The sequence below is a fragment of the Tachyglossus aculeatus genome, chromosome X4, assembly GCF_015852505.1.
Source record: "Tachyglossus aculeatus isolate mTacAcu1 chromosome X4, mTacAcu1.pri, whole genome shotgun sequence".
In the NCBI taxonomy this organism is placed as follows: Eukaryota; Metazoa; Chordata; class Mammalia; order Monotremata; family Tachyglossidae; genus Tachyglossus; species Tachyglossus aculeatus.
The window spans coordinates 3,365,326-3,390,551 of record NC_052098.1 but is presented as its reverse complement, the minus strand read 5'-3'; the positions used below and the strand labels follow the sequence as shown (position 1 = coordinate 3,390,551).

Sequence of the window (25,226 nt, the reverse complement as noted above, 5' to 3'; positions counted from 1 at the left end):
TTATTGAGTGCTTACTGTGTGCAGAGCACTGTACTAAGCGGTTGGGTCAGGTTGTCCACGGGGGGGCTCACAGTCTAAATCCCCATTTTACAGATGAGGTAACTGAGGCACAGAGAAGTGAAGTGGCTTGCCCAAAGTCACACAGCTGACAAGTAGTGGAGCCGGGATTAGAACCCACAGCCTCTGACTCCCAAGCCTGGGCTCTTTCCACTAAGCCAGGCTGCTTCTTCTTTTTCATCTCTCTGATATCACGTTAGTCATTCAACGGCCAAGGACGGCCGGGGGGACTCACTAAACAAAGAGTGGGGGAGACTGTGGGGGAAACGCCCCCTTTTCCCACCTCCCCTGGGCCTTGTGCCAGGAGCAAGACTCTGGAAAGAAGCAGAGAGCCGGTATCCCGGGTGCAAACATATGCTAAGATTCATATGCAATCGTCAGTTGAACGATGGCACTTTATTGAGCGCTTACAGTGTGAACGGTGAAATACAGGCTGTGGTGAAATGGGGTGAGGGAGAGAGGAAACAGAGAAAGGGACAGGGCCATTTTGCCCACTTAAAATCCCACCTCCTCCAATCAGTGGTGTTTACTGAGCGCCTTCTATGTGCAGAGCACTGTACTAAGAACTTAGCAGACTGCAATGGACTTGGAAGACACATTCCCTTCCCACACGCAGCACGGCCTAGTGGAAAGAGTCCGGGCACGGGAGTCAGACGTAGTGGGTCCTAATCCGGAGTCCGCCACTGGTCCGCTGTGTGGCCTTGGGCAAGTCATTTCACTTTCATTCATTCATTCATTCAATCATATTTATTGAGCGCTTACTGTGTGCAGAGCACTGTACTAAGCGCTTGGGAAGTACAAGTTAGCAACATACAGAGACGGTCCCTACCCAACAGCGGGCTCACAGTCTAGAAGGGGGAGACAGACAGCAAAATACAACAAAATAAAACATATTAACAAAAAAAATAGAATAGTAAATATGTACAAGTAAAATAGATTAATAAATATGCACAAACATATATACAGGTACTGTGGGGAGAGGAAGGAGGTAAGGCGGGGACGGGGAGGGGGAGGAGGGGGAGAGGAAGGAGGGGGCTCAGTCTGGGAAGGCCTCCTGGAGGAGGTGAGCTCTCAGTAGGACTTTGAAGGGGCTTCAGTTCCATCCTCTGGAAAATGGGGATTAAGACTGAAATCTCATGTGCGACAGGTTGAGTTTGGCATGATGGCAGGGCATCCAGGTAGAGAGGTCCTGAAGGCAAGAGGAAACATGAGACTGCAGAGAGGGAGAGAGGCCAGAGTTGGTGAGGTTCATTTGGGAATCATCCATGTAGAGATGGTATTTAGTACAGTGCTTTGCACATAGTAAGTGCTTAACAAATGCCATCATTATTATTATTATTATTTGAAGCTGTAAGAACAGATGAGTTCCCCAAGGAAGTGAGTGTAGAGGGAAGGTAGGAGAGAAGCAGCATGGCTTAGTGGAAAGAGCACGGGCTTGGGAGTCAGAGGTCATGGGTTCTAATCTTGGCTCCACCACTTATAATAATAATAATAATGATAATGGCATTTGTTACAAACTTACTATGTGTGATGCACTGTTCTAAGTGCTGGGGGGATACAAGGTGATCAGGTTGTCCCACGTGGGGCTCACAGTCTTAATCCCCATTTTACAGTTGAGGTAATTGAGGCACAGAGAAGTTAAATGACTTGCCCAAAGTCACACAGCTGACAAGTGGCGGAGCAGGAATTAGAACCCACGACCTCTGACTCCCAAGCCCAGGCTCTTTCCACTGAGCCATGCTGCTCAGCTGTGTGACTTTGGGCAAGTCACAACTTCTCTGTGCCTGTTACCTCATCTGTAAAATTGGGATTAAGACTGTGAGCCCCACGTGGGACAACCTGATCACCTTGTATCTACCTCAGCACTTAGAACAGTGCTTGGCACATAGTAAGTGCTTAACAAATACCATAATAATGATAATAATAATAACTATTATTATTATTAGTATTATTATTATTGTTAAGAGGACCCAGAACTTAACCTTAAAGTATCCCCACAGTTAGTGGGTGGGAAGCAAAGGAGAAGGCCAAAATATATATATGATGGTATTTGTTAAGCATTTACTATGTGTGAAGCACTGTTCTAAGCACTGGGGGGATAAAAGGTGATCGGCTTCAAGGCTCTCCATCACCTCGCCCCCTCATACCTCACCTCCCTTCTCTCCTTCTACAGCCCAGCCCGCACCCTCCACTCCTCTGCCGCTAATCTCCTCACCGTGCCTCGTTCTCGCCTGTCCCGCCGTCGACACCCGGCCCACGTCATCCCCATGGCCTGGAATGCCCTCCCTCCCAACATCCGCCAAGCTAGCTCTCTTCCTCCCTTCAAGGCCCTACTGGGAGCTCACCTCCTCCAGGAGGCCTTCCCAGACTGAGCCCCCTCCTTCCTCTCCCCCTTGTCCCCCTCTCCATTCCCCCTGTCTTACCTCCTTCCCTTCCACACAGCACCTGTATATATGTATATATATATATATATATATGTCCTAATCCTCCTCGACCTCTCAGCTGCCTTTGACACTATGGACCACCCCCTTCTCCTCAACATGCTATCTGACCTTGGCTTCACAGACTCCGTCCTCTCCTGGTTCTCCTCATCTCTCCGGTCGTTCTTTCTCAGTCTCTTTTGCAGGCTCCTCCTCCCCCTCCCATCCTCTTACTGTGGGGGTTCCCCAAGGTTCAGTGCTTGGTCCCCCTCTGTTCTCAATCTACACGCACTCCCTTGGTGACCTCATTCGCTCCCACGGCTTCAACTATCATCTCTACGCTGATGACACCCAGATCTACATCTCTGCCCCTGCTCTCTCCCCTTCTCTCCAGGCTCGCATCTCCTCCTGCCTTCAGGACATCTCCATCTGGATGTCTGCCTGCCACCTAAAGCTCAACATGTCGAAGACTGAACTCCTCGTCTTCCCTCCCAAACCTTGTCCTCTCCCTGACTTTCCCATCTCTGTTGATGGCACTACCATCCTTCCCGTCTCACAAGCCCGCAACCTTGGTGTCATCCTCGACTCCGCTCTCTCCTTCACCCCTCACATCCAAGCAGTCACCAAAACCTGCCGGTCTCAGCTCCGCAACATTGCCAAGATCCGCCCTTTCCTCTCCATCCAAACTGCTACCCTGCTCATTCAAGCTCTCATCCTATCCCGTCTGGACTACTGCACCAGCCTTCTCTCTGATCTCCCATCCTCGTGTCTCTCCCCACTTCAAACCATACTTCATGCTGCTGCCCGGGTTATCTTTGTCCAGAAACGCTCTGGGCATATTACTCCCCTCCTCAAATATCTCCAGTGGCTACCAATCAATCTGCGCATCAGGCAGAAACTCCTCACCCTGGGCTTCAAGGCTCTCCATCACCTCGCCCCCTCCTACCTCACCTCCCTTCTCTCCTTCTACAGCCCAGCCTGCACCCTCCGGTCCTCCACCGCTAATCTCCTCACCGTACCTCGTTCTCGCCTGTCCCGCCATCGACCCCCGGCCCACGTCATCTCCCGGGCCTGGAATGCCCTCCCTCTGCCCATCCGCCAAGCTAGCTCTCTTCCTCCCTTCAAGGCCCTGCTGAGAGCTCACCTCCTCCAGGAGGCCTTCCCAGACTCAGCCCCTTCCTTCCTCTCCCCCTCTTCCCCCTCTCCATCCCCCCCATCTTACCTCCTTCCCTTCCCCACAGCACCTATATATATGTATATATGTTTATACATATGTATTACTCTATTTATTTATTTATTTTACTTGTACATATCTATCCTATTTATTTTATTTTGTTAGTATGTTTGCTTTTGTTCTCTGTCTCCCCCTTTTAGACTGTGAGCCCACTGTTGGGTAGGGACTGTCTCTATATGTTGCCAATTTGTACTTCCCAAGCGCTTAGTACAGTGCTCTGCACATAGTAAGCGCTCAATAAATACGATTGATGATGATGATGATGATGATATGTTTGTACATTTTTATTACTCTATTTATTTATTTTACTTGTACATATCTATTCTACTTTATTTTGTTAATATGTTTGGTTTTGTTGTCTGTCTCCCCCTTCTAGACTGTGAGCCCACTGTTGGGTAGGGTCTGTCTCTATATGTTGCCAACTTGTACTTCCCAAGCGCTTAGTACAGTGCTCTGCACACAGTAAGTGCTCAATAAATATGATTGATTGATCAGGTTGTCCCACGTGGGGCTCACAGTCTTAATCCCCATTTTCCAGATGAGGTAACTGAGGCACAGAGAAGTTAAGTGGCTTGCCCAAGGTCACACAGCTGACAAGTGGCGGAGCCAGGACTTGAACCTATGACCTCTGGCTCCCAAGCCCGCACTCTTTCCACTGAGCCACGTTGCAAAAGGAAGTAGCCAGAGTCTTAGAAGGGGGCTGGAGGAGAGGAAGTGGAGGTAGCGAGAGTAAACAACTCATTCAGGGAGTTTGGACAGAAATAGTAGGAGGGAGATAGGGAGAAAGCTGAAAAGGGTAGTGTGATCAAGAGAAAGGGGTCTTTTAAAGATAGGGGAGCCTTGGGCATGTTTGAAAGCAGAGGGGAAGGAGCTATTAGAGAGTGTATGGTTGAAAGATAGCAGTGACAGAGGGAAGAAAGTGTAAATGTCTGAATAAGGTGCAAAGAGATGCAGGTGGAAGGGTTAGATTTTGAAAGGAGACGGGAGATCTCTTGGGAGATCTCTTCATGGCTGGAAAGGATGAAAGACTGGATGTGGATGTCATCGTCTGTGGAGTTAAGAGGTAAGTTGCCTTGGGATTATATGTCTTTTCAGGAAGCTGAAGAAGTAGAAGCTTGTTCAGCAGATCATGGTAACAACTTCAGTGAAGACTTTGTTCAACTGAGCTGGAACAGCAGACTTCCTCTATTTTTGTTATGGTACCTGTTAAGCACTCACTGTGTGCCAGGTACCGTTCCAAGCGCTTGGGTAGATAGAAGCTCATCAGGTTGGACACAGTCCATGTACCACATGGGGCTCACAGTCTTAATTCCCATTTCATAGATGAGGTAACTGAGTCATGGAGAAGTGAAGTAATAATAATGATAATAATAATAATAATGATATTTGTTAAGCACTTACTATGTGCCAGATACTGTACTGAGTGCTGGGGTGGATACAAGCAAATTAGGTTGGACACAGTCTCTGTCCCAAGTGGGGCTCACAGTCTCGCTCTCCATTTTACAGATGAGGTAACTGAGGCCCAGAGAAATGAAGTGACTCGCCCAAGGTCACACAGCAGGCAAGTATATATTTGTACAGATATATACTTGTATATATTTGGACAGATTTATTACTCTACTTTACTTGTACATATTTACTACTCTATTTTGTTAATGATGTGCCTCGTTCTCACCTGTCCCACCATCAACCCCTGGCCCGCATCCTTGCCCTGGCCTGGATCCACACATCTGCCAAACTAGCTCTCTTCCTCCCTTCAAAGCCCTACTGAGAGCTCACCTCATCCAGGAGGTCTTCCCAGACTGAGCTCCCTTTTTCCTCTCCTCCTCCCCAACCCCGCTTTGTACAGATTTATTACTGTATTTATTTTAGTGCTTAGTACAGTGCTCTGCACACAGTAAGCGCTCAATAAAAAAGATTGAATGAATGAAGTGGCAGAGCAGGATTAGAACCCATGACCTTCTGACTCCCAGGCCCATGTTCTATCCACTACATCATGCTGCTTCTCATACATGGTAATCAGGTTGTCCCATGTGGGGTTCACAATCTTAGTCCCCATTTTGCAGATGAGGTAACTGAGGCCCAAAGAAGTGAAGTGACTTGCCCAAGGTCACACAGCAGACAAATGGAGGAACCGGGATTAGACCCCAGGTCCTTCTGACTCCCAAAGCCATGCTCTATCTTCTAGGCCACACTGCTTCTTCTTCATGTGATGTGTAGCAGACTAGCTCTTTCTGAACCTCTCTTAGCCCCTTTGAACCAACTCCTTGCCAAACCCACTGCTCAGGATGTGCTTCCATCTTGGCCTCCACCTTCCCCTCCCCATCCTCCCCTGCTCCAAGTCGCTTCTCTGCCTCTGACTCCACCTCCCTCCCTGTACTCCCTTTTTAGTGAACTGCACTGCATACCAGAGCATTTTAGTTCTTTATTTCATCTTTCATTCTAATCTTCTCAGCAGCTACTACCTTCCCTGAACCCACCGCTTCCTCTTCCCTGGCTTTCAGCCCAGTTTGCCCTACACCTTTGGCCAGTGGAGCTCTCCCACACCACTGTTGCTCCCGTTACCCACCCCCTGCCTCTGTCACATCAGCTTTGACTGGGGCAGGAAAACAGGACTTCAAGACAGGGAAAGGAAAACAGTAGGGAAGGGCAGAATGAGGATGGTCAGTGTCGTGGTGGCTGCTAAGGTTAGAATTAGAGGTGAAAGAACTAAAACCCTGTGCATCATAGAACACATTTCAGTGCAGAGGGAGTGTGTGAAAGAAGAAATTGACTTATTGGCAGCAATTGGATGTAGTGTCAGCAGTGGAGCTCACAAATATTGGGATAAGTCAGCAAATGGTGTAAGATCTATCTCTGGGTCCTATCTAACATCGGGTGGTCATAATCTGGGGTACACCTGTATAAACCCAGTCTGCAATAAATTCTACATAGCAACAGTACTCTGCTTGTTGTAGCTGGGAACAATTTTTCTGCTAGGCACAAAAAGAAGATGAAAAAGCAAGCCTCAAGGCCCGAAAGAGATTGACCTTATTGGTCTAGAATTCTATTTCATGTCAAAGTATCAAACAAAAAATCAAAACACATTATTATCCTCCACTGAAAGGGGTCATTGGGTATAGGCTCAATCAATGGTATTTATCGTGCACTTACTGTGTGCAGAACACTCTACTAAGCCCCTAAAGAGCAATATCCCTCTGAATCATAATGGCACCAACAGCATCCTGTAGGGGTAACTCAGAAAGATGAATTGCCACTACCTCTTTATAATGATAACTGTAGTATTTGTTAAGAGCTCATTATTTCCCAAGCACTGCATTAAGCACTGGGGAAGATGGAAGATAATTAAGTCAGACACAGTTCCTGTATCACATGGGGCTCACAGTCTACGTAGGAGGTAGAACAGGTTTTTAATCCCCATTTTACAGATGAAGAAACCGAGGCCCAGAGAAGTTATGTAATTTGCTCAAGGTCACATGGTAGACGAGTAGAAGAGCTGGAATTGGAACTCACGTCCTCCGACTGCCAGGCCCATGCTCTTTCTACTAGACCACACTGCTTCTCACGCTGCTACCTGTAGAGATAGACCCACATCTAGTTTAGGTGAAAAGAGGCAATATGGAAAATGGTTAAAGCTAGCAGAGAGCCTTGAAATCAATGGTAAGAAGTTTTTGCTGAATATGTAGGGATATGGGTCACCATTGGAGGTTTTTGGAGAGCAAAGAGACATGTTCCAAACTACATTTCAGGAAGGTGATCCAGTCAGCAACTTGGAATGTGGACAAAAATGGACAGAATCTGGAGGCTAGGAGACCAGTGAGGAGGCTAATACAATAGTCTGATGATGATATAATGAGAGTTAAATCAGGATGGTAGATGATTGGGTGGAGAGGAAGGGAAGGATTTGGAAACCATTGTGGAGGAAGAAGCAGCAGGATCTAGCACTTGATTGGCAAGTGCTGAAAAGCAGAGAGGAGCCGAGGGTAACACCAATGTTGAGGGCTTCTGTGTCAGGGGGATCGGGGTACCATCAACAGAGTTGGGAAAGTAGGAAGGAACAATGCATTTAGGAGATAAGATGAGAATTTTAATTTGAGTTATGTTAAGCTTAAGGTGTCCGTGGATCATCCGAGTAGAGATGCCCAGGAGGCAAGAAGAAATGAGAGATTGAATAGCAGGAAAAAGGTTAGGGCTGGGAAGGGAGATTTGAGAAAAACTCCTCACTGTCGGCTTTAAGGCACTCGATCAGCTCTCTCCCCTGCTACCTACTCTTTCTCCTCTCCTGCTATAGCCCAGCCCGCACATTTCAGCTTTCTGCCCTCACCAACACACCGTGCCTCACTCTGGCCTCTCGTTGTTGTCCTCTTGCTCACGCCTTCTCTCCTTCCCGGTCTTCTCTCCCTCTTTACACTAGATAGAACACTGCTTTCCCCATCTTTGAAGCCCTACTAAAATTACATCTCCTGTGATTTGCTGTGTGATCTTGGGCTGGTCACTTAACTTCTCTGTGCCTCAGTTACCTCATCTGTAAAATGAGGATTAAATGCTCCTCCTTCCAATTTAAACTGTGATCCCCATGTGGGACAGGGATTGTGCCCAACTTGATAAACTTCTATCTACCCCAGCCCTTGGAACACAGCTTGACCCATAAAAAGCACTTAAATACCATAAGAAACCCTCCTCCTCTGGGAAGAGTTCCCTGATTAGCTTTTCTTTCAACCATATTTATTGAGCGCTTACTGTGTGCAGAGCACTGTACTAAGCGCTTGGGAAGTACAAGTTGGTAACATATAGAGACGGTCCCTACCCAACAGCGGGCTCACAGTCTAGAAAGGGGAGACAGACAACAAAACAAAACATATTAACAAAATAAAATAAATAAATAGAATAGTAAATATGTACAAGAGCTTCTCATCTCACCACTCTAGTCTCCCTCCCTAATGCTTCATCTATGCACTTGAGTCCTCATTCCCTAAGCACTTAGATATTATCCCACCCCTCATCTATGTATGCTTCCTTACACTCAGTTGCTTCTCCTGACTGTAATTTATTTCAGTGTCAGTCTCCCCTGATAGACTGCAAGCTCCTTTAGGGAAGGGATTGTGTCTACTTAGTGTACTCTTCCAAATGCTTGGTATAGTGCTCTATACACAGTAAGTGCTCAATAAATACCATTGATGATGAAGGGTTTCCAGAATCCCTATTTCTCCACTCCAGCTTTCTTCCACTGGAGGTGTTCATTTTGACCATCTTGCTGAACAGTAAGAGTAATCAGCCTCTCCCACCATTACAGCACTGATCTGTCCCACAGAACTGGGCAGGTTGGCATTTGGGTCAAGCCAGATGGGAGCCATCTTGTTCACCATGAGAACTTCTCCAATGGCAGTACTGCATTCCCTAACAGGACCTTCTTCATGAAAGGCCAATGACAAGTGACTAGTCAGAAAATGCTACAAGATGGCCTGCCTCCTCAGAAAGCTTGCAAGGGTGAAGTGGGAGGGAAAGGAGGGTAAGGAGTAGGAAAAAACAAGATTTTTTTCAAATGAGTATTCCATTGCAAGAAGGACTTTCTACCCTTGAAAAGTCAAAGGCATTTTCCATATGGACTGCAGACAGAAACCCAAACTTCATGCAGTTGTTCTTATAGATTTCCAGGCTATTGAGAAATCCCTACAATTTGGCCAGAAGATAAATAAGCATCAATAGACCCAAACATTTAACAGGTGGACTTTCCATTTCCAAAACATACATTTCCAAATGAGTATCCTCTGTGAATGTCCTTAATCTATAGTTCTGGGTGACCACCCTGCTGGGATTTTGGAGCCATAGAAACTATTCCTCTTTAGGTTGTTAAAGCCAGGTTCATTAATAAACTGATTTACTAGTATTAGATTTTTATTGTAGGACATCCAGTTTCGTTTTAATGGTGTTTAAGGGCTTACTATGTTCTAAACACTGGGGTAGACACAAACTAATCAGGTTGGGTAGAGTTCATGCCTCACATGGGGCTCACATCTTAATCCCCAAATTACAGATTAATTGAAGTACAGAGAAGTGAACTGACTTACCCAAGGTCACACAGCAGACATTAGAAGAGGCAGAATTAGAACTCAGGTCCTTCTGACTCCCAGGCCTGTGCTCTATCCACTAGGTCATGCTACAGTTCTCAACTATCCAAGAACATGGGCAAGAGGACCCCAAAACAAGCCAAAGAACTATGTATTACCAGTTTCAATTTCTTCCTTTGGCCAAGTCTTTACCCAGGCAATTAAAAGTTAATGAAAGGGATTGATTTAAGTCTTACCTCCATTCCCTTTGCCTCCAGACCAGCTGGAGGAGGTGTTAATGAGTAAGGAGATGGCAGCAGATGAGGAGGATAAGGAGCAAGGGATATGCATATTCAAGAGAAAGATAATCAGCCCCTGAATGATCCAGAGTTTGGCTACTTAAAACTTCAGTCAGGACTACCTCTCTGGGGCTTTGATATTTCAGCCGGAGGACTAGGTGGCCATCTTTTCCTTCACCAAAAGTGGCCCTGAAATTTGTATCTCTCTCTTTCCCTCCCCCATCCCTGGGACGTTAACTTTATGGAGTCACCTTACAGAAAAGTAGAGAGAAAAAAATAATAGCTCAACTGCTGAGTAGATCATGTCCTTCTAAGACGTCTGTTAATTTGTAAACTGCTCCTTTGATATCTTCCTTACTTCAGATGCTTTGAGGGATTTATGCTTTTCCATTTTTTTTAAGTGTTCCCATTTGGCTTTTTGAATCCCCTGCAGAGACACTTTCAAACCTGATACCATCTGTCCTGGCAGAGCCAGTTTAGCAGAGGTTTGCTGTGTAAGACAGTTGGCAGCAGACTCTTCTTGGAGAGGGTTGGTCGGCTTGGGGGAAGGTGCGCGGAGGTCATGACAGTGAAAGCTAAACTTCCACCAAGCCCACAAATTCTCAACCTACATTGCCCAAGGAGAAGCAGTTTGTTTAGAATATTGCTTCCTTTGACATTTCCCATTAACTTTTAAAATGTGATTTTTGGTGGGAATATAGTAGATAGAAAGGAAATGGGGTGGGCAAGCTAGGTTGCATGAAAGGGTGGAATCTTATCCCTCCATCCTGTTTGTCAATCAATCCATTAGTCTCTTAGTGTCCCTCCTTGGGGCCCCAGGTCTGCTCACCATTTGAAATATGGTTATAGTTTTCCTCCAATTCCAAATGGGACCTAAAGAGGGAGGCAGTCTGTCAATCCTATTTATTGAGCAGTTACTGGGTGCAGAGCACTGTACTAAGTGCTTGGAAGAGTACAACGGTAAACAGTCCCATTCCCTGCCCACAATGAGCTTACAGTTTGGAAGGGGAGGCAGACATGAATATAAATAAATTACAGATATGGAGATAAGTGCTGTGGGGCCGGGAGGCGGAGGATGAATAAAGGGAGCAAGTCAGGGTGACGCATAGAAGTGGGAAAAGAGAAAAGGAGGGCTTAGTCAGGGAAGGCCTCTTGGAGGAGTTATGCCTTCAATAAGGCTTTGAAGGTGGGGAAAGTCATTGTCTGGCAGTTCCAGCCCAGAGGCAGGACGTGGGTCCTGTCTCTACACACGCTGTCCCAATCTCTAATTTTTTTGATAGCTTTACTTCCCCCCATATTTCATCCAAAGATCACCAGCCTTTGAATGTTCAATGTGCACCTGATCCCAGACAGGCTGCTCTGAAGGGAATCCTTTGATAGTATTTATTGAGTGCTCTGTACAGTGCACTATACTAAGCACGTGGGAGAGGACAGTAGAATTAGGAACTCCTAACCATTGCCTTTAAGGCACTCAATCAGCTCTCTCCTGTCTACCTAACTTCGCTAATCTCCAGCTACAACCCAGCCCACACACTTCGCTCCTCCAAAGCCAATGCAGACTCACTGCATCTCCGTCTAGTCTATCTCGCTGCCGACCCTTTATCCACATTCTCCTTCTGGCCTGAAACTCCCTTCCCCTTTACATCTGACAGAACACCACTGTCCCTATCTTCAAAGCCCTATGAAAATCATACCTCTTCCAAGAGGCCTTCCCTAACACTTCATTTCCCTAACTATTCAACCTCCCTTCTGCATCATCCCCGCACTTGGTCTGTATCCCTTAAGCACTTTTTGATACTCATCCCACCCCAGCCCCAAAGCACTTATGTACGTTTTTTTTTATTTAACATCTGTTTCCTGCATAAGACTGCAGGGTCCTTGAGGGTAGGAATCATGTCTACCAACTCTGTGATATACTCTCCCAAGCTCTAAGTGCAGTGCTCTGCACACAATAAGCACTTGATAAATGCCATTGATTGATTCATAGTCGACATTATCCCAACCCTCAAGGAGCTCACAATCTGCTGTGGAGAACACTGGAGAACACTGTAGTGGGCACTTGGGAGAACAAAATAGAACAAATAGTCCTGATCCCTTCCCTCAAGGAACTTACAGACGCTGTTCAAAATGCTTGGGAGAGTCCGTTAGACTTAGGAAACTTAATCCCTGCCCTGGAGAAATTTACAATCTAGCCAGGGAGACAAAGAAATAAACTACAGGTAGGTAGAAGCACTGCATTTAGAGATAAGAAGTAATGTGGCCTTGTATAAAGAGCACAGACCTGGGAGTCCAAGCACCTAGGTTTTAATTCCAGTTCTGTCTCTTGTCTGCTGTGAGACCTTGGGCATGTCACTTAACTTCTCTGTGCCTCAGTTTCCTCATCTGTAAAATGGTGATTCAATATCTGATCTCTCTCCTCCTTAGACTGTGAGTCCCAAGTGGGCCAGGGAGTGAATATCTTGTATCTACCTCAGCCCTTAGTAATAATTATGGTAATTGTTAAGCACTTACTATGTTCCAAGTACTGTTCTAAGCACTGGGGTAGATACAAGTTGATTGGGTTGGACGCAGTCCTTGTCCCACAGGGAGCTGACACACTTAATCCCCATTTTACAGATGAGATAACTGTGGCCCAGAGAAGCAAAGTAACTTGCCCAAGGTCACGCAGCAGACACTGCTTGGCACATCATAAGTACTTCATAAATACCACAATTATTATTATTTCATAAGTAAGGGATGCAATGCAATGAGAGGAAATCCACTCTGGTTACTTTTAAGATTTGCTGACAGGCCTAACATTGAAGAGAAATAGCTGCTTCTACTGATTTCCTAAATTTGAACACTTCATATAACACCATGATGATACTATTAAATTCAAACTCAAATCTCACCTCCCAGATACAATGTTTAATGTTCCATTATGAAGTTACTATTCTGTCCGTACTGATTTTAATGATCACATTTACTACATGTATACATAGCGAGAAAGAACTGTTCTCATGCTTTTAGGCATTCAATCAGCTCGCCCCCCTCCTACCTTACCTCACCAATCTCCTATACAAACCAGCTTCCCACTTCACTCTTCTAACACCGACCTGCTCTATCTCGATCTCATCTATCTTGCTGCCGACCCCTTGCCCACGTTCTCCATCTGGCCTGGAACTCCCTCCCCCTTTGTATCCGACTCTCCCCACATTCAAAACCCTCCTCATTCATTCATTCAATCGTATTTATTAAGCACTTATTGTGTGCAGAGCATCGTACTAAGCGCTTGACAAAGTACAACAATAGTGACAATCCCTGCCCCCAATGAACTCACCTCCCTAAATCACATCTCCTTCAAGAGCACTCTACTAAATTGGGGGGAGAGAATAAACAAGTGGAAATTAGACATGGTACCTATCCCTCGAGAGTTTTAAAATCCAATACAAGTTTGATTGAGGAGAGGACAGTGATTTGGTGATGCAGAATGGGGAGGACACTCTTATACCCTGCACTTGCCCCTTTCAGTACTTGATTTTAATACTTGTGACCCCTCTAGATTGTAAACTCCTTGTGGATAGGGATTCAAGGCTCTCCATCACCTCGCCCCCTCCTACCTCACCTCCCTTCTCTCCTTCTACAGCCCAACCCGCACCCTCCTCTCCTCTGCCGCTAACCTCCTCACTGTGCCTCGTTCTCGCCTGTCTCGCCCTAGACCCCCAGCCCACATCCTTCCCCTGGCCCGGAATGCACTCCCCTCCACACATCTGCCAAGCTAGCTCTCTTCCTCCCTTCAAAACCCTACTGAGAGCTCACCTCCTCCAGGAGGCCTTCCCAGGCTGAGCCCCCTTTTTTCTCCCCTCCTCCCTATCCCCACCTTCTTCCCCTCCCCACAGCACTTGTATATAGTTATACAGATTTATTACTGTATTTTACTTGTACATATTCACTATTTTATTTATTTTGTTAATGATGCACATATAGTCATAATTCTATTTGTTCTGATGATTTTGACACCTGTCTACATGTTTTGTCTTGTTTTCTGTCTCCCCCTTCTAGACTGTGAGCCCATTGTTGGGTAGGGACCGTCTCTATATGTTGCCAACTTGTACTTCCCAAGCGCTTAGTACAGTGCTCTGCACACAGTAAGCGCTCAATAAATATGATTGAATGAATGAATGAATTGTGTCACCAAGTCTATTGTATTGTACTCTCCCGAAAGCTTAGTGCAGTGCTCTGCACGCATTGATGTTTGCAGATAGGATTGCTGAAGGTGAAATCACATCCATGTGTGTGAACTACATGGAAAAACCATCTCTTTCTAGGAACAGCAACATTCACTACTCGGGTAAGTAACTCATACCTAACTCTTCCTACCACTTTGATTCTTTTTCTAGTGTTTGAGGCACCACTATTATATGCGCCAATAACTGATGTGCACATAACTGAGCATCTTTGCTTGAGAAGGCATGTTATTTTTGAAAAGCTCTGAATGTACATCTTGCAATCGAGAGGAATCCCCTCTGCCCTGCTGTCATTGTCCCAAACCTGTGGGAAGGTGAATCCCACAAACTCTGATGAAAGATGGAAGGGAGAGGGCAAGGAAAGGTGAAACTCCCTTCAGGGAACCAGCTCTAGGCTTCTTCTCAAGGGACGCAATTGTGCAGAGAATTGTGGGTCCTCACCTCTCCCCCAAACAACCTGGGATAGATTCAATTTAACGATTTTGACCCTTTCCTCACCTTCCTTCTCTCCTTTTCCATGCCCACTCTGATCCTCGGAGACTTCAACATCCACATGGATATCCCTGATGACTCGTCTGCCGCCCGCCTTCTATCTCTCCTTGACGCTGCCAACCTCTTGCTCCACCCCACCTCACCCACTCACCAACTTGGTCATACCCTCGACCTCATCATCTCCTACCGCTGCACTGTGTCCACCCTCACCAACTCTGAAATCCCTCTCTCTGATTATAATCTTCTCATCTGCCTCCTCACTCACACTCCTTTCCCCTGTAAATCCATATTACTCCCTCACAGAGATCTCCGCTCTCTTGACTCCATCCATCTTTCTGAGTGCCTCACACCCCACCTCGCTTCCCTCTCCTCTCTACCCAGTCTTGATCAGATTACTGCTCTCAACTCTACCATTTCTACTCAGCTAGACTCACTCGCTCCCCTTACCCTTCGCCGCTCTCGTACCACTAACCCACAGCACTGGATCACTGCCACTGTCCGCCTCCTTCGCTCTTATGCTTGAGCTGCCGAACGCTGCTGGTGAAAGTCTAAACACCATGCCAACCTCATTCACTTCAAGTTTATCCTTTCCTGCCTTAACTCAGCCCTCTCCTCTGCCAGACAAAACTATTTCTCCTCCCTTATTGACACCCATGCCCATTATCCCCGTCAGCTCTTCCGTACATTCAACTCCCTTCTCAGGCCCCCGGTTCCTCCCCCTACTCCTTCCCTCACCCCCAACGATCTGGCCTCCTATTTCATTAACAAAATTAAATCCATCAGGTCCAACCTCCCGAAAGTCACTCCCCCGCCTTCTCCAACCCCCCAGCTCTGAACACTCTCTGCTACTCTCCCATTGTTCCCAGCAGCATCCTCAGAGGAGCTCTCCTCCCTCCTCTCAAGTGCTACTCCGGCCACCTGTTCTTCTGACCCCATTCCCTCTCATCTCATGAAATCTCTCGCTCCATCCCTTCTCCCCTCCTTAACTTCCATCTTCAACCGCTCACTCTCCACTGGTTCCTTCCCCTCTGCCTTCAAACATGCCCATGTCTCTCCCATCCTAAAAACACCCTCTCTTGACCCCACCTCACCTTCTAGTTATCGCCCCATCTCCCTCCTACCATTACTTTCCAAACTTCTTGAACGAGTTGTCTGCACGCGCTGCCTCGAATTCCTCAACACCAACTCTCTCCTCGGCCCCCTCCAGTCTGGCTTCCATCCCCTACATTCCACGGAAACTGCCTTCTCAAAGGTCACCAATGACCTCCTGCTTGCCAAATCCAACGGCTCATACTCTATCCTAATCCTCCTCGACCTCTCAGCTGCCTTCGACACTGTGGACCACCCCCTTCTCCTCAACACGCTATCCAACCTTGGCTTCACAGACTCCGTCCTCTCCTGGTTCTCCTCTTATCTCTCCGGTCGTTCATTCTCAGTCTCTTTTGCAGGCTCCTCCTCCCCCTCCCATCCCCTTACTGTGGGGGTTCCCCAAGGTTCAGTTCTTGGTCCCCTTCTATTCTCGATCTACACTCACACCCTTGGTGACCTCATTCGCTCCCACGGCTTCAACTATCATCTCTACGCTGATGACAGCCAGATCTACATCTCTGCCCCTGCTCTCTCCCCCTCCCTCCAGGCTCGCATCTCCTCCTGCCTTCAGGACATCTCCATCTGGATGTCTGCCCGCCACCTAAAACTCAACATGTCCAAGACTGAACTCCTTGTCTTCCCTCCCAAACCCTGCCCCCTCCCTGACTTTCCCATCACTGTTGACGGCACTACCATCCTTCCCGTCTCACAAGCCCGCACCCTTGGTGTCATCCTCGACTCCGCTCTCTCATTCACCCCTCACATCCAAGCCGTCACCAAAACCTGCCGGTCTCAGCTCCGCAACATTGCCAAGATCCGCCCTTTCCTCTCCATCCAAACCGCTACCCTGCTTGTTCAAGCTCTCATCCTATCCCATCTGGACTACTGCATCAGCCTCCTCTCTGATCTCCCATCCTCGTGTCTCTCCCCACTTCAATCCATACTTCATGCCGCTGCCCAGATTGTCTTTGTCCAGAAATGCTCTGGGCATGTTACTCCCCTCCTCAAAAATCTCCAGTGGCTACCAATCAATCTGTGCATCAGGCAGAAACTCCTCACCCTCGGCTTCAAGGCTCTCCATCACCTCGCCCCCTCCTACCTTACCTCCCTTCTCTCCTTCTACAGCCCAGCCCGCAACCTCTGCTCCTCTGCCGCTAATCTCCTCACCGTGCCTCGTTCTCGCCTGTCCCACCGTCAACCCCCGGCCCACGTCATCCCCCTGGCCTGGAATGCCCTCCCTCCCAACATCCTCCAAGCTAGCTCTCTTCCTCCCTTTAAGGCCCTACTGAGAGCTCACCTCCTCCAGGAGGCCTTCCCAAACTGAGCCCCCTCCTTCCTCTCCCCCTCACACCCTCTCCATCCCCCCGTCTTACCTCCTTCCCTTCCCCACAGCACCTGTATATAAGTATATATGTTTGTACATATTTATTACTCCATTTATTTATTTGTTTTACTTGTACATATCTATTCTATTTATTTTATTTTGTTAATATGTTTGGTTTTGTTCTCTGTCTCCCCCTTCTAGACTGTGAGCCCACTGTTGGGTAGGGACTGTCTCTATATGTTGCCAACTTGTACTTCCCAAGTGCTTAGTAAAGTGCTCTGCACACAGTAAGCGCTCAATAAATATGATTGATTGACTGATTGATTGATTCAAGCCAGCTCCCTGAGGGCGGAGAACCCATGCTACCTCCAGGACAAGAATATCCCTGAATGAGAAAGCTGTGTGGCCTAGTGGAAAGAACATAGGCGTCAGAGTCATAGAACCTGGGTCGTAATTCCGGCTCTGCCACTTGTCTGCTGTGTGACTTTGGGCAAGTCACCTGACTTCTCTGTGTCTCAGTTTCCTCATCCGTAAAATGGGGATTCAATGCCTGTTCTCCTTCCTACTTAGATTGTAAACCCCATGGGGGACAGGGTCTGTGTCTAATCTGATTCTTGTTTCTATCCCAGAGTCGAATACAGTGTCTGAAACTTAGTAAGCCCTTAACAAATACTACAGCTATAATTATTATGTTAGGAGGGAGGAAGTCTACTTCTTCACCAGAGAGCATCCCTCTGAGGAAGAGCTGGATTTAGATGTTCCCTGACATATTAACTCCTCACTGGTGTTTCAGGAAGCACAAAACCGTGAAAAAAGCAGATCTTGCCTTTTTCCAAGATTCATTTTGCCTCTTAATGGTCCATTTCCCCACTTCAAAAACAGAGATGAGACAGTCATCAAACATGGGGACATATTAAATGGCTGGGGCATGAATACTAAACAGTCCTAATGATGCAAATTTCCCTACAGAAACAACAGGTCCCAAAATGCACAATTCTAACCCCTCTTAATCCTCTCCATCATAATTTCCTCCAACACAAATCTCTTTTCTTTCATCCCTCCCTCCATACCTACTCATACTCTCTGCTCTGGCCAGGACAAACTCAATAACCTACACACTCATCATCTCCTTTCAGTGAGTCGTTGTTCCCAATACGCTCTCCTCTCACCTCTTCAGCCACTTCAGAACACCACAAATGGCCCATTTCTTTCACATGACCTTCCTAGGTGAATCTCATCTGACTGAGCATGCTAATCACTCCGCCTCCCCTCTCCTCCCTTCCCCAGCTCAATTTTACCACTGAAATACACTTCTGTAGGTGTCTCTGCTTGAATTTATACTCGTCTACCTCTGCTACTTATTTTTGTCTACTGTCATGGTGCACTCATGTTAATCTGCCTCCATTCCCGAGTTTCCAAAATCCTAAAGTAGGGGCTAGGTCTTAGCTTCTCTAATTCACCATAGCAACCATGATCAAAGGCACGGTGAGTAGGCTGCCTTGAGAAAAATGACCTGTGTGATATGGGGGATAGTGAGAGGGAAATGAGAATAAGTGGGAAAGTGATCTTAGTGGCTGCTTTAGTGAGAACTTATGCTTAAGATGGACTGAAATGGCCAACCACTGGAGACTACTGCAGGTTACAAGCTCCTCCTGTAGACTGTTAACTACCTGTGACAGGGATTCTACCTACCCACTCTAGCCATCAACCTCTTGCTCATACCCTCCCATGTGCCTGGAATGTCCTTCCTTTCACACCCAGCAACCTACTGCTCTTCCCCATCTTCAAAGCCCTTCTGAGATCACATCTCTTCGAAGATGCCTTCCCCGACTAATCTCTCATCTCTGCACTCCCTGACACCTTCAACTCCCAATTCAACACTTCTTCATCACCTATGCATCAGAGTCTTCATCCACTAAGCATTTAGGTAATTACCCCATCCACTTCCCCCTACAGAACTTGCATACCTATCTTTAAATTCTGTTGCTTCCCTGTTTGTAATTCATTTCGTATCTCTCAAGTGCTCAGGATTGCTTTGCACAAAGTAAGTGTTCAAATATTATTACTTGACTGATTGACTGTTCCAGGTGTCCATCCACATGATTTAAGGCTAAATGAAGAAATGATAAGAGGACCGATCTATGAAATATCAATGGGGAACAATCGACGGGACTTGGTGACAGACTGAACATAGAAGGAAATATTAGGTATGTTAAATGGTTCATCACTAACCATGAAAACAAATATTACTTGTTTCCTCCAAGTTGCCGCTGTAGGAACCATTGGTCTGACCCTGTAATGGCAGTGCACGTGTTCTGCTTTTTCATTTGTTTTGGGGGTTTTTTATGTTTTTTGTTAAGCTTTCACTATGTGTCAAGTATCGTTCTAAGCGCTGGAGTGGATGCAAGTTTACCAGCTCAGACACAGTCCCTATCCCACATGGGGCTTGCAGTTTAAGTTGGAGAGAGAACAGGTATTGAATCTCTGTTTTACAGATTAGGAAACTAAGGCACTAGGAAGTTAAGTGACTTCCCCAAGGTCACGCAGCAGGAAAGCAGCTGAGCCAGGATTAGAATCCAGGTCCTCTGACTCCCAGACCCGTGCTTCTTCTACTAGGCCACACTTTTTCCCCCATGTTCCTTATAGAAGGAATGGTGTAGGTACTTTGGGGTGGTTGGATCGAGAAACTGATTTTTTTAAGTACGGAGAAAATCTGAGTTTAAAGGCAGAAGGGAAAGAGCGAGTAGAGAGAGTGAGGCCCCAAGAGAGTTCCCCGCACACAGTGGGTGTTCTATAAAAAATGACAGTAGTGCCGATGATGACATTACTGCAGAGTAATCCCTGATCTTCACCTCCCACTGCTACCAAAATTGATCTCAAGTGCTCTCAAGAGATGTGCTAATGCAGACACAGCCTGGTATTAAAGAATATTAGTGGAGTTGAGGGCCAAGCCAAGATGACATTCCACAGGCCAATTAAAGCACACTTTATTGAATTTACAATGAAGACAAGATTCCTGGTTCCTTTGACATCTGAACCGGTAAAAAAGCAGTGGATTGAAGAGAACTGCATTGCTCAAACAACGACAACAACAACAAAAAACATTCCACGCTATGAAATGTGTAAAACAAATAAATCAAAATTGTATAAACAATTTGCTTTGTAAGTTCTACCTCCTACGAACGTATAAAGCTTCTCCTATGCATATACAGTAAAAGCCTAAACCGATTATCTTGAAGCAGATCACTGTACGAAGAAGAAATAAATCTTTACTCTAAAGGCTTTAATTTTGACTAATGCACACTACGTTTACTATCGAATGGCAAACTTCATATAAAGCAATTAGTGGGAAAGCAATTAAATGCACCTGGGGCTAAAAGTTGTGTGAAGCGTGTCTTGTATAAGCTATTTTCCTCCTGAAATGACAACATTGTCAAAAGTGCCAGAATTCATTAGGAAGGAATGAGATGTGCTGGTGGACTCGTGAGATTTAAGCTGAATATGGTCAGATCTATTATTTGCCTGGGACTCTTAGGGAATAAGTGAAAGCTGCTCGTCAGCTCAGTTTGAAGTCTGGGGTATGAAATGCATTAAAAAATACTGTACTGTGGCCTGGTATTGGAGGGAAATGGGCTTTTTAAAAATATTTTTTCAGCCATTTTTGGTTGAGTGAACCGGCATTAATCTCACATGAAGGCATTTGGAATGCATGGCAAAAAGGTTTTATTTTTGTGGGGGGGGCGTGGGGGGAGGGAGGGGGTGGTTCAATATCAAGCGAAAATGCAGATCCACTGTGATCTACTGGAGATCAGAATTAAAAATTTATCCAAAATGATTCATTTCTGTTAGCCAAACTGCACTAAGGACTCCATCCAGAGTAATAAGCTCTCCTGGCCCTCTTCAATTGATCATTTCCTCTTCTGGTAATGGAGTCAGAACAAAATATTTGTGCCAAATACATAAAAATCACCATATTTGCAGATTGTTGGGTAAATAAGGAGATAGGGAGAAATCAATGTCCCAAGGTAGCACTTGCATCTCCAAGCCTAACTTTGAATTAATTCTACCAATAGCTTCAGATATTGAAATGAACCACTGAGAAACAGACACACAAGTTTGTCACTTTCATATAAACGATACCTTAACGATTACTACTGCTACTGACTTCAAAACATCAAGCATCAAAAGCCCCTAGTTGATCTAGCATCCTAGGGCAGAACTACAGCTAAACTTCAGCTTCGCTAAGACATTAGGAATCCATATTATGTCTATGACCAAGAGTACAAACAAGCTCTCTTACTTTGCTGTATATGCTCTCTTGTGAGGAAAACCAAAATGGGCTGTTTTCAGACTGTCTAAATGTTCACTGAAAGTCTCCAATTTTGACTGACAAAACAGTAGAGGTTTTGTATCTAGACAACAGACCTGTTGTCAAAAAAACAAAAACTATCATAGCAGGACAGAGTGCATATTTTTAATGTTACTATTTCCGTTTCAAAAGTTTTGTCATCTAGGAATTGAAAGTCTGTCAATAAAAAACTTTCTGGTTGAATATTCTATTATAAAAACATCTCCTTGGGATTTTATTTTGAGCCAACAGAGAGCTAGTTTTAGCTTGTATAAATAGTAAATAAATTAACTCAATAAATATGGAGTATTCAAAGTTTATTTTTAAATTAAAGCAAAAGACTAAAAGTGTGGGTATTAAATAGATATGATCATCTACTAGCTTTGAGAGTTTCCGCTTCTGATATGACAGAAAGAAAAAAAAAACACTCAAAACCATTTTCAGTATAAAATCATTTTCCTTTGAAAGGTTCCCTCCCTTATTGAATTCAATATACATTTTTAAAATTAAGAACCTCTAAAAATGAAAATTCAAAAGGTACATCTGATTTACATTATTGGGAAACTGAATCACCATTTTATTACACTAATCCCTCAAACTCTGACCTGTTATTGATGAACTTTGTTACTGGAGAATAAAAAATGTCTCCTTTTCAATTTCTTCAGCCAGGTACCTTGAGCCTGAATTTACACAAGCCGAGATATGTAAAACATCTTATTGTGAGCCAACTGCCGCCTGAATTATCAGGTCGATTTTCTTTTCAGGTATGCCAGGTATTCTCATATCAGACTATAGAGGCCTGGAGTTTCATAGGCAGAAAGAAACACCTTCCTCTTGCCACACCCTCTGACCACCAGGGTTTCTTTCATTCTGCTTCGTGGGCTACAGGATCGGACACGTCATTGACCTAGTTCTCAGTTCACATACGGGGTTGTTGCCGGGTACTAACCCTCTCCCCTCCACCTCCTCCCCCCACCCCATTCAAACTGGAGGAACCAGCCAGCCATTAAAATCCACTGCTAACAAGGGTGGCCATTTGCCCCTTGGAACATTTCTGAAGGAACAGCAATGATGATTATTCGCTACCTTTAAATGACAAGCTTTCATCTATCTTTCATGCTGATGAACCGTTTTTCAAGAACTACCTGTTAGTGAAAGACAACCCTGTTCCTGAGTTGCTTATCTTTTATGGGATTATTGGGCAAGTGCAGAACAGGCACCGCCATTTCATTTGCTGTTTCCCATCTACCTTTTAGAGAGTGTAAAGATTCTCTCTGTGGATTCCCAAGTGATATTTTCTTATTTATCTGGGATGTAAGATTAAATAACTTCCAAACAAATCCCATTTAAAAGCACATTAAAAGTGAATGCTGTAATATGAAGAAGTTATACAATGTTAAAATGTAGCAAAGAAAAGCAACAAATACAGTTAAAAGATCTGTCCGGTTTTCATTAGGGACAAACTATGGTACTGAACTGGTCAGTTTCTGAAATGAGCCATACAGAACTAAGTTGCAGCTGGGGGAAAAGCTACTAAATGTACACTAAAATACTCTTAACCAAACTCAATATCGTTTCAAAGTGCAGAACGATAAGTTTCCAACAAATGAAACTTCTGGAATATTTTCTGCTTTTGACTACTTTACACCTTCAAGAGCCCACTGAAGTTTTTCACCTAAACTGCACATTTAGCATGCTCTATCACAGGCTTCCTTTCCACACACATAAGGAGTTTGGGAGCCAATCTGTTACACAGAAGAAAAATATCACTCAATTCTCAAACTCACTGATGAAAATGCTTGAAACAAGAGATACAGCAATGGTTTTCTTTCTTTCAACAAACAGTCTCATTTTAAAGAATGAGTGAATCAGTACTCCCCCTCTGTACCTAAAAATAATACCTCCAATGGTCAAGAACTAAGTTTTTCATTTATCTGTCCTTGCAGTACTTAAAGAACATACCATTGAAGGGTACAGACATTTACAGCCATCAGGTGAGTCCATCTACTAAGCGTGAATTTCCTACTTAATTTTGATCCAAGCTTAAGCCAAAATTTTTAGTGCTATCTGAAATAATTACTTTACTCAAACCCCACCAGGAAATGACTACAGCCCAAGAATGATGGCAAAAGATGAAATGTATACGTACACCTCTCTCTCTCTCTTTCAACTTCCCTAAAGCCAAAGTAAAGTTGGGGGGGGCGGGGGAGGGAATTTGGCTATTTGCTATAGTGCATAGGCCCTAAAATTCCCAGATTCTGGAGCGTTTCACATTCTGGTTGCCACTGACACACATCACACCTTTTAAAAATGACTCCACAAATACAATTGGTTGGAAAAGGAAAATTCCACAGGCTGAATGAAGGATATAACGTTTAACCATTACAACAATTTTTCATGTGGGTTGACTTTTTGGAAGTCGTCCCAGCCAGGTTGGTAACTGACTTAGTGTCATCATCCGTTCTTTTTCTCACTTCACTAGAAAAAGAAAAGAAACGAAAAAGAAATCAAACAGTGAATTAGAAAGCCAAAATCTTGTACCACAGAAATGAAGAAATTACTGCCCAATCCCCACTCCCAGCCCCCAATGTCACCCATTTTTCAGAGCCTCCAGAAAAGCCACAGGAACCATGTTTGATCTGGTTACCTGGTCTCAAACCCAACACTTGGCACATAGTAAACATTTAATAAATACCATCACTATTACCAAGCTTGGCTGACTTTATGCTGTAGTAGAAGAGACAGTTGGAAAGGCATGGGAACGTTTTAGTAAGCTTGCGACCATTTCCCTTAACTTTTTCATACATGTGTGTGCATGCACACACGCAAACGTATAACCGAAGACTGAGGCAGGATCTGGGTATCCAATCATCAGGAGGGAGGAAATACCAGGAGCATTTTTCAGCTATCCCCCTCTCCCACTAATCTATTCTCACAATTGCTTAGTACAGCACTCTGCACACAGCAAGTGTGCAATAAATGTCATCAATTGATTGAATGGAGCGAGTAGCTATGCCCACACTTGAAAATCTAAATCTTTTAAGAATTTAAGAGAATCTTCTAGACTGGAAGCCCACTGTAGGCAGAGACTGTCTCTGTTGCTGAATTGTACTTTCCAAGCGCTTAGTACACTGCTCTGCACACAGTAAGCGCTCAATAAATACAATTGAATGAAAAAGATCATTGGAAAGCTCAACATCAATACACTACTTCTGCTGATTGAATGAGCCAAACGCCACCTTCCACTTGCCAAACAACCGAGAATCATTGTGACTGCAGCCATGAGGAGATGTTACTGTTAGATTGTGGAAGCAACCAGGATGTTTTTTCAGGGTAATGCTCAGGTGTTGTGGAAGTACTGAAATGGCAGTGGGAGATGAATTTCTAATTTGGGAAGGCCTCCTGGATCGCAGAAGGGCTCTGAAGATGAGGAGAGCTGTGGTCTGCTGTATGTGAAAGGGAAAGGAGTTCCAGGTAGGCAGGAGTGCGAGCAAGAAGTCAGCAGTGGGACAGACAAGGATGTGGCACAGTGAGGAGGTGAACATGAGAGGAACAAAGTGGGAGAAGAGAGTCGAGACGGGAGAGAGTCGAGTGCTTTAAAATTCTATGGTCAGTGGTTTCCGCTTGAGGCATTGTGATGCTCCAGGTCCCAGATAGGACTGAGGCTTACAGAAATCTCTGCTGTGACAT

At 45.2% G+C, this 25,226-nt stretch overlaps 1 protein-coding gene across 4 annotated transcripts in view; it reads right to left on the bottom strand.

The window, feature by feature from the left end:
• Nucleotides 1–20,153: 20,153 nt before the first annotated feature.
• RASEF (RAS and EF-hand domain containing) overlaps nucleotides 20,154–25,226 on the bottom strand; it is an 82,104-nt gene continuing 77,031 nt past the window's right edge. For all 4 annotated transcript variants that reach the window (XM_038769906.1, XM_038769907.1, XM_038769908.1 and 1 more), the window contains one exon: nucleotides 20,154–24,014. In XM_038769906.1, coding sequence (XP_038625834.1) covers nucleotides 23,912–24,014 — 103 coding nt within the window. In that variant the 3' untranslated portion in view covers nucleotides 20,154–23,911. The remainder of the gene's footprint in view (nucleotides 24,015–25,226) is intronic.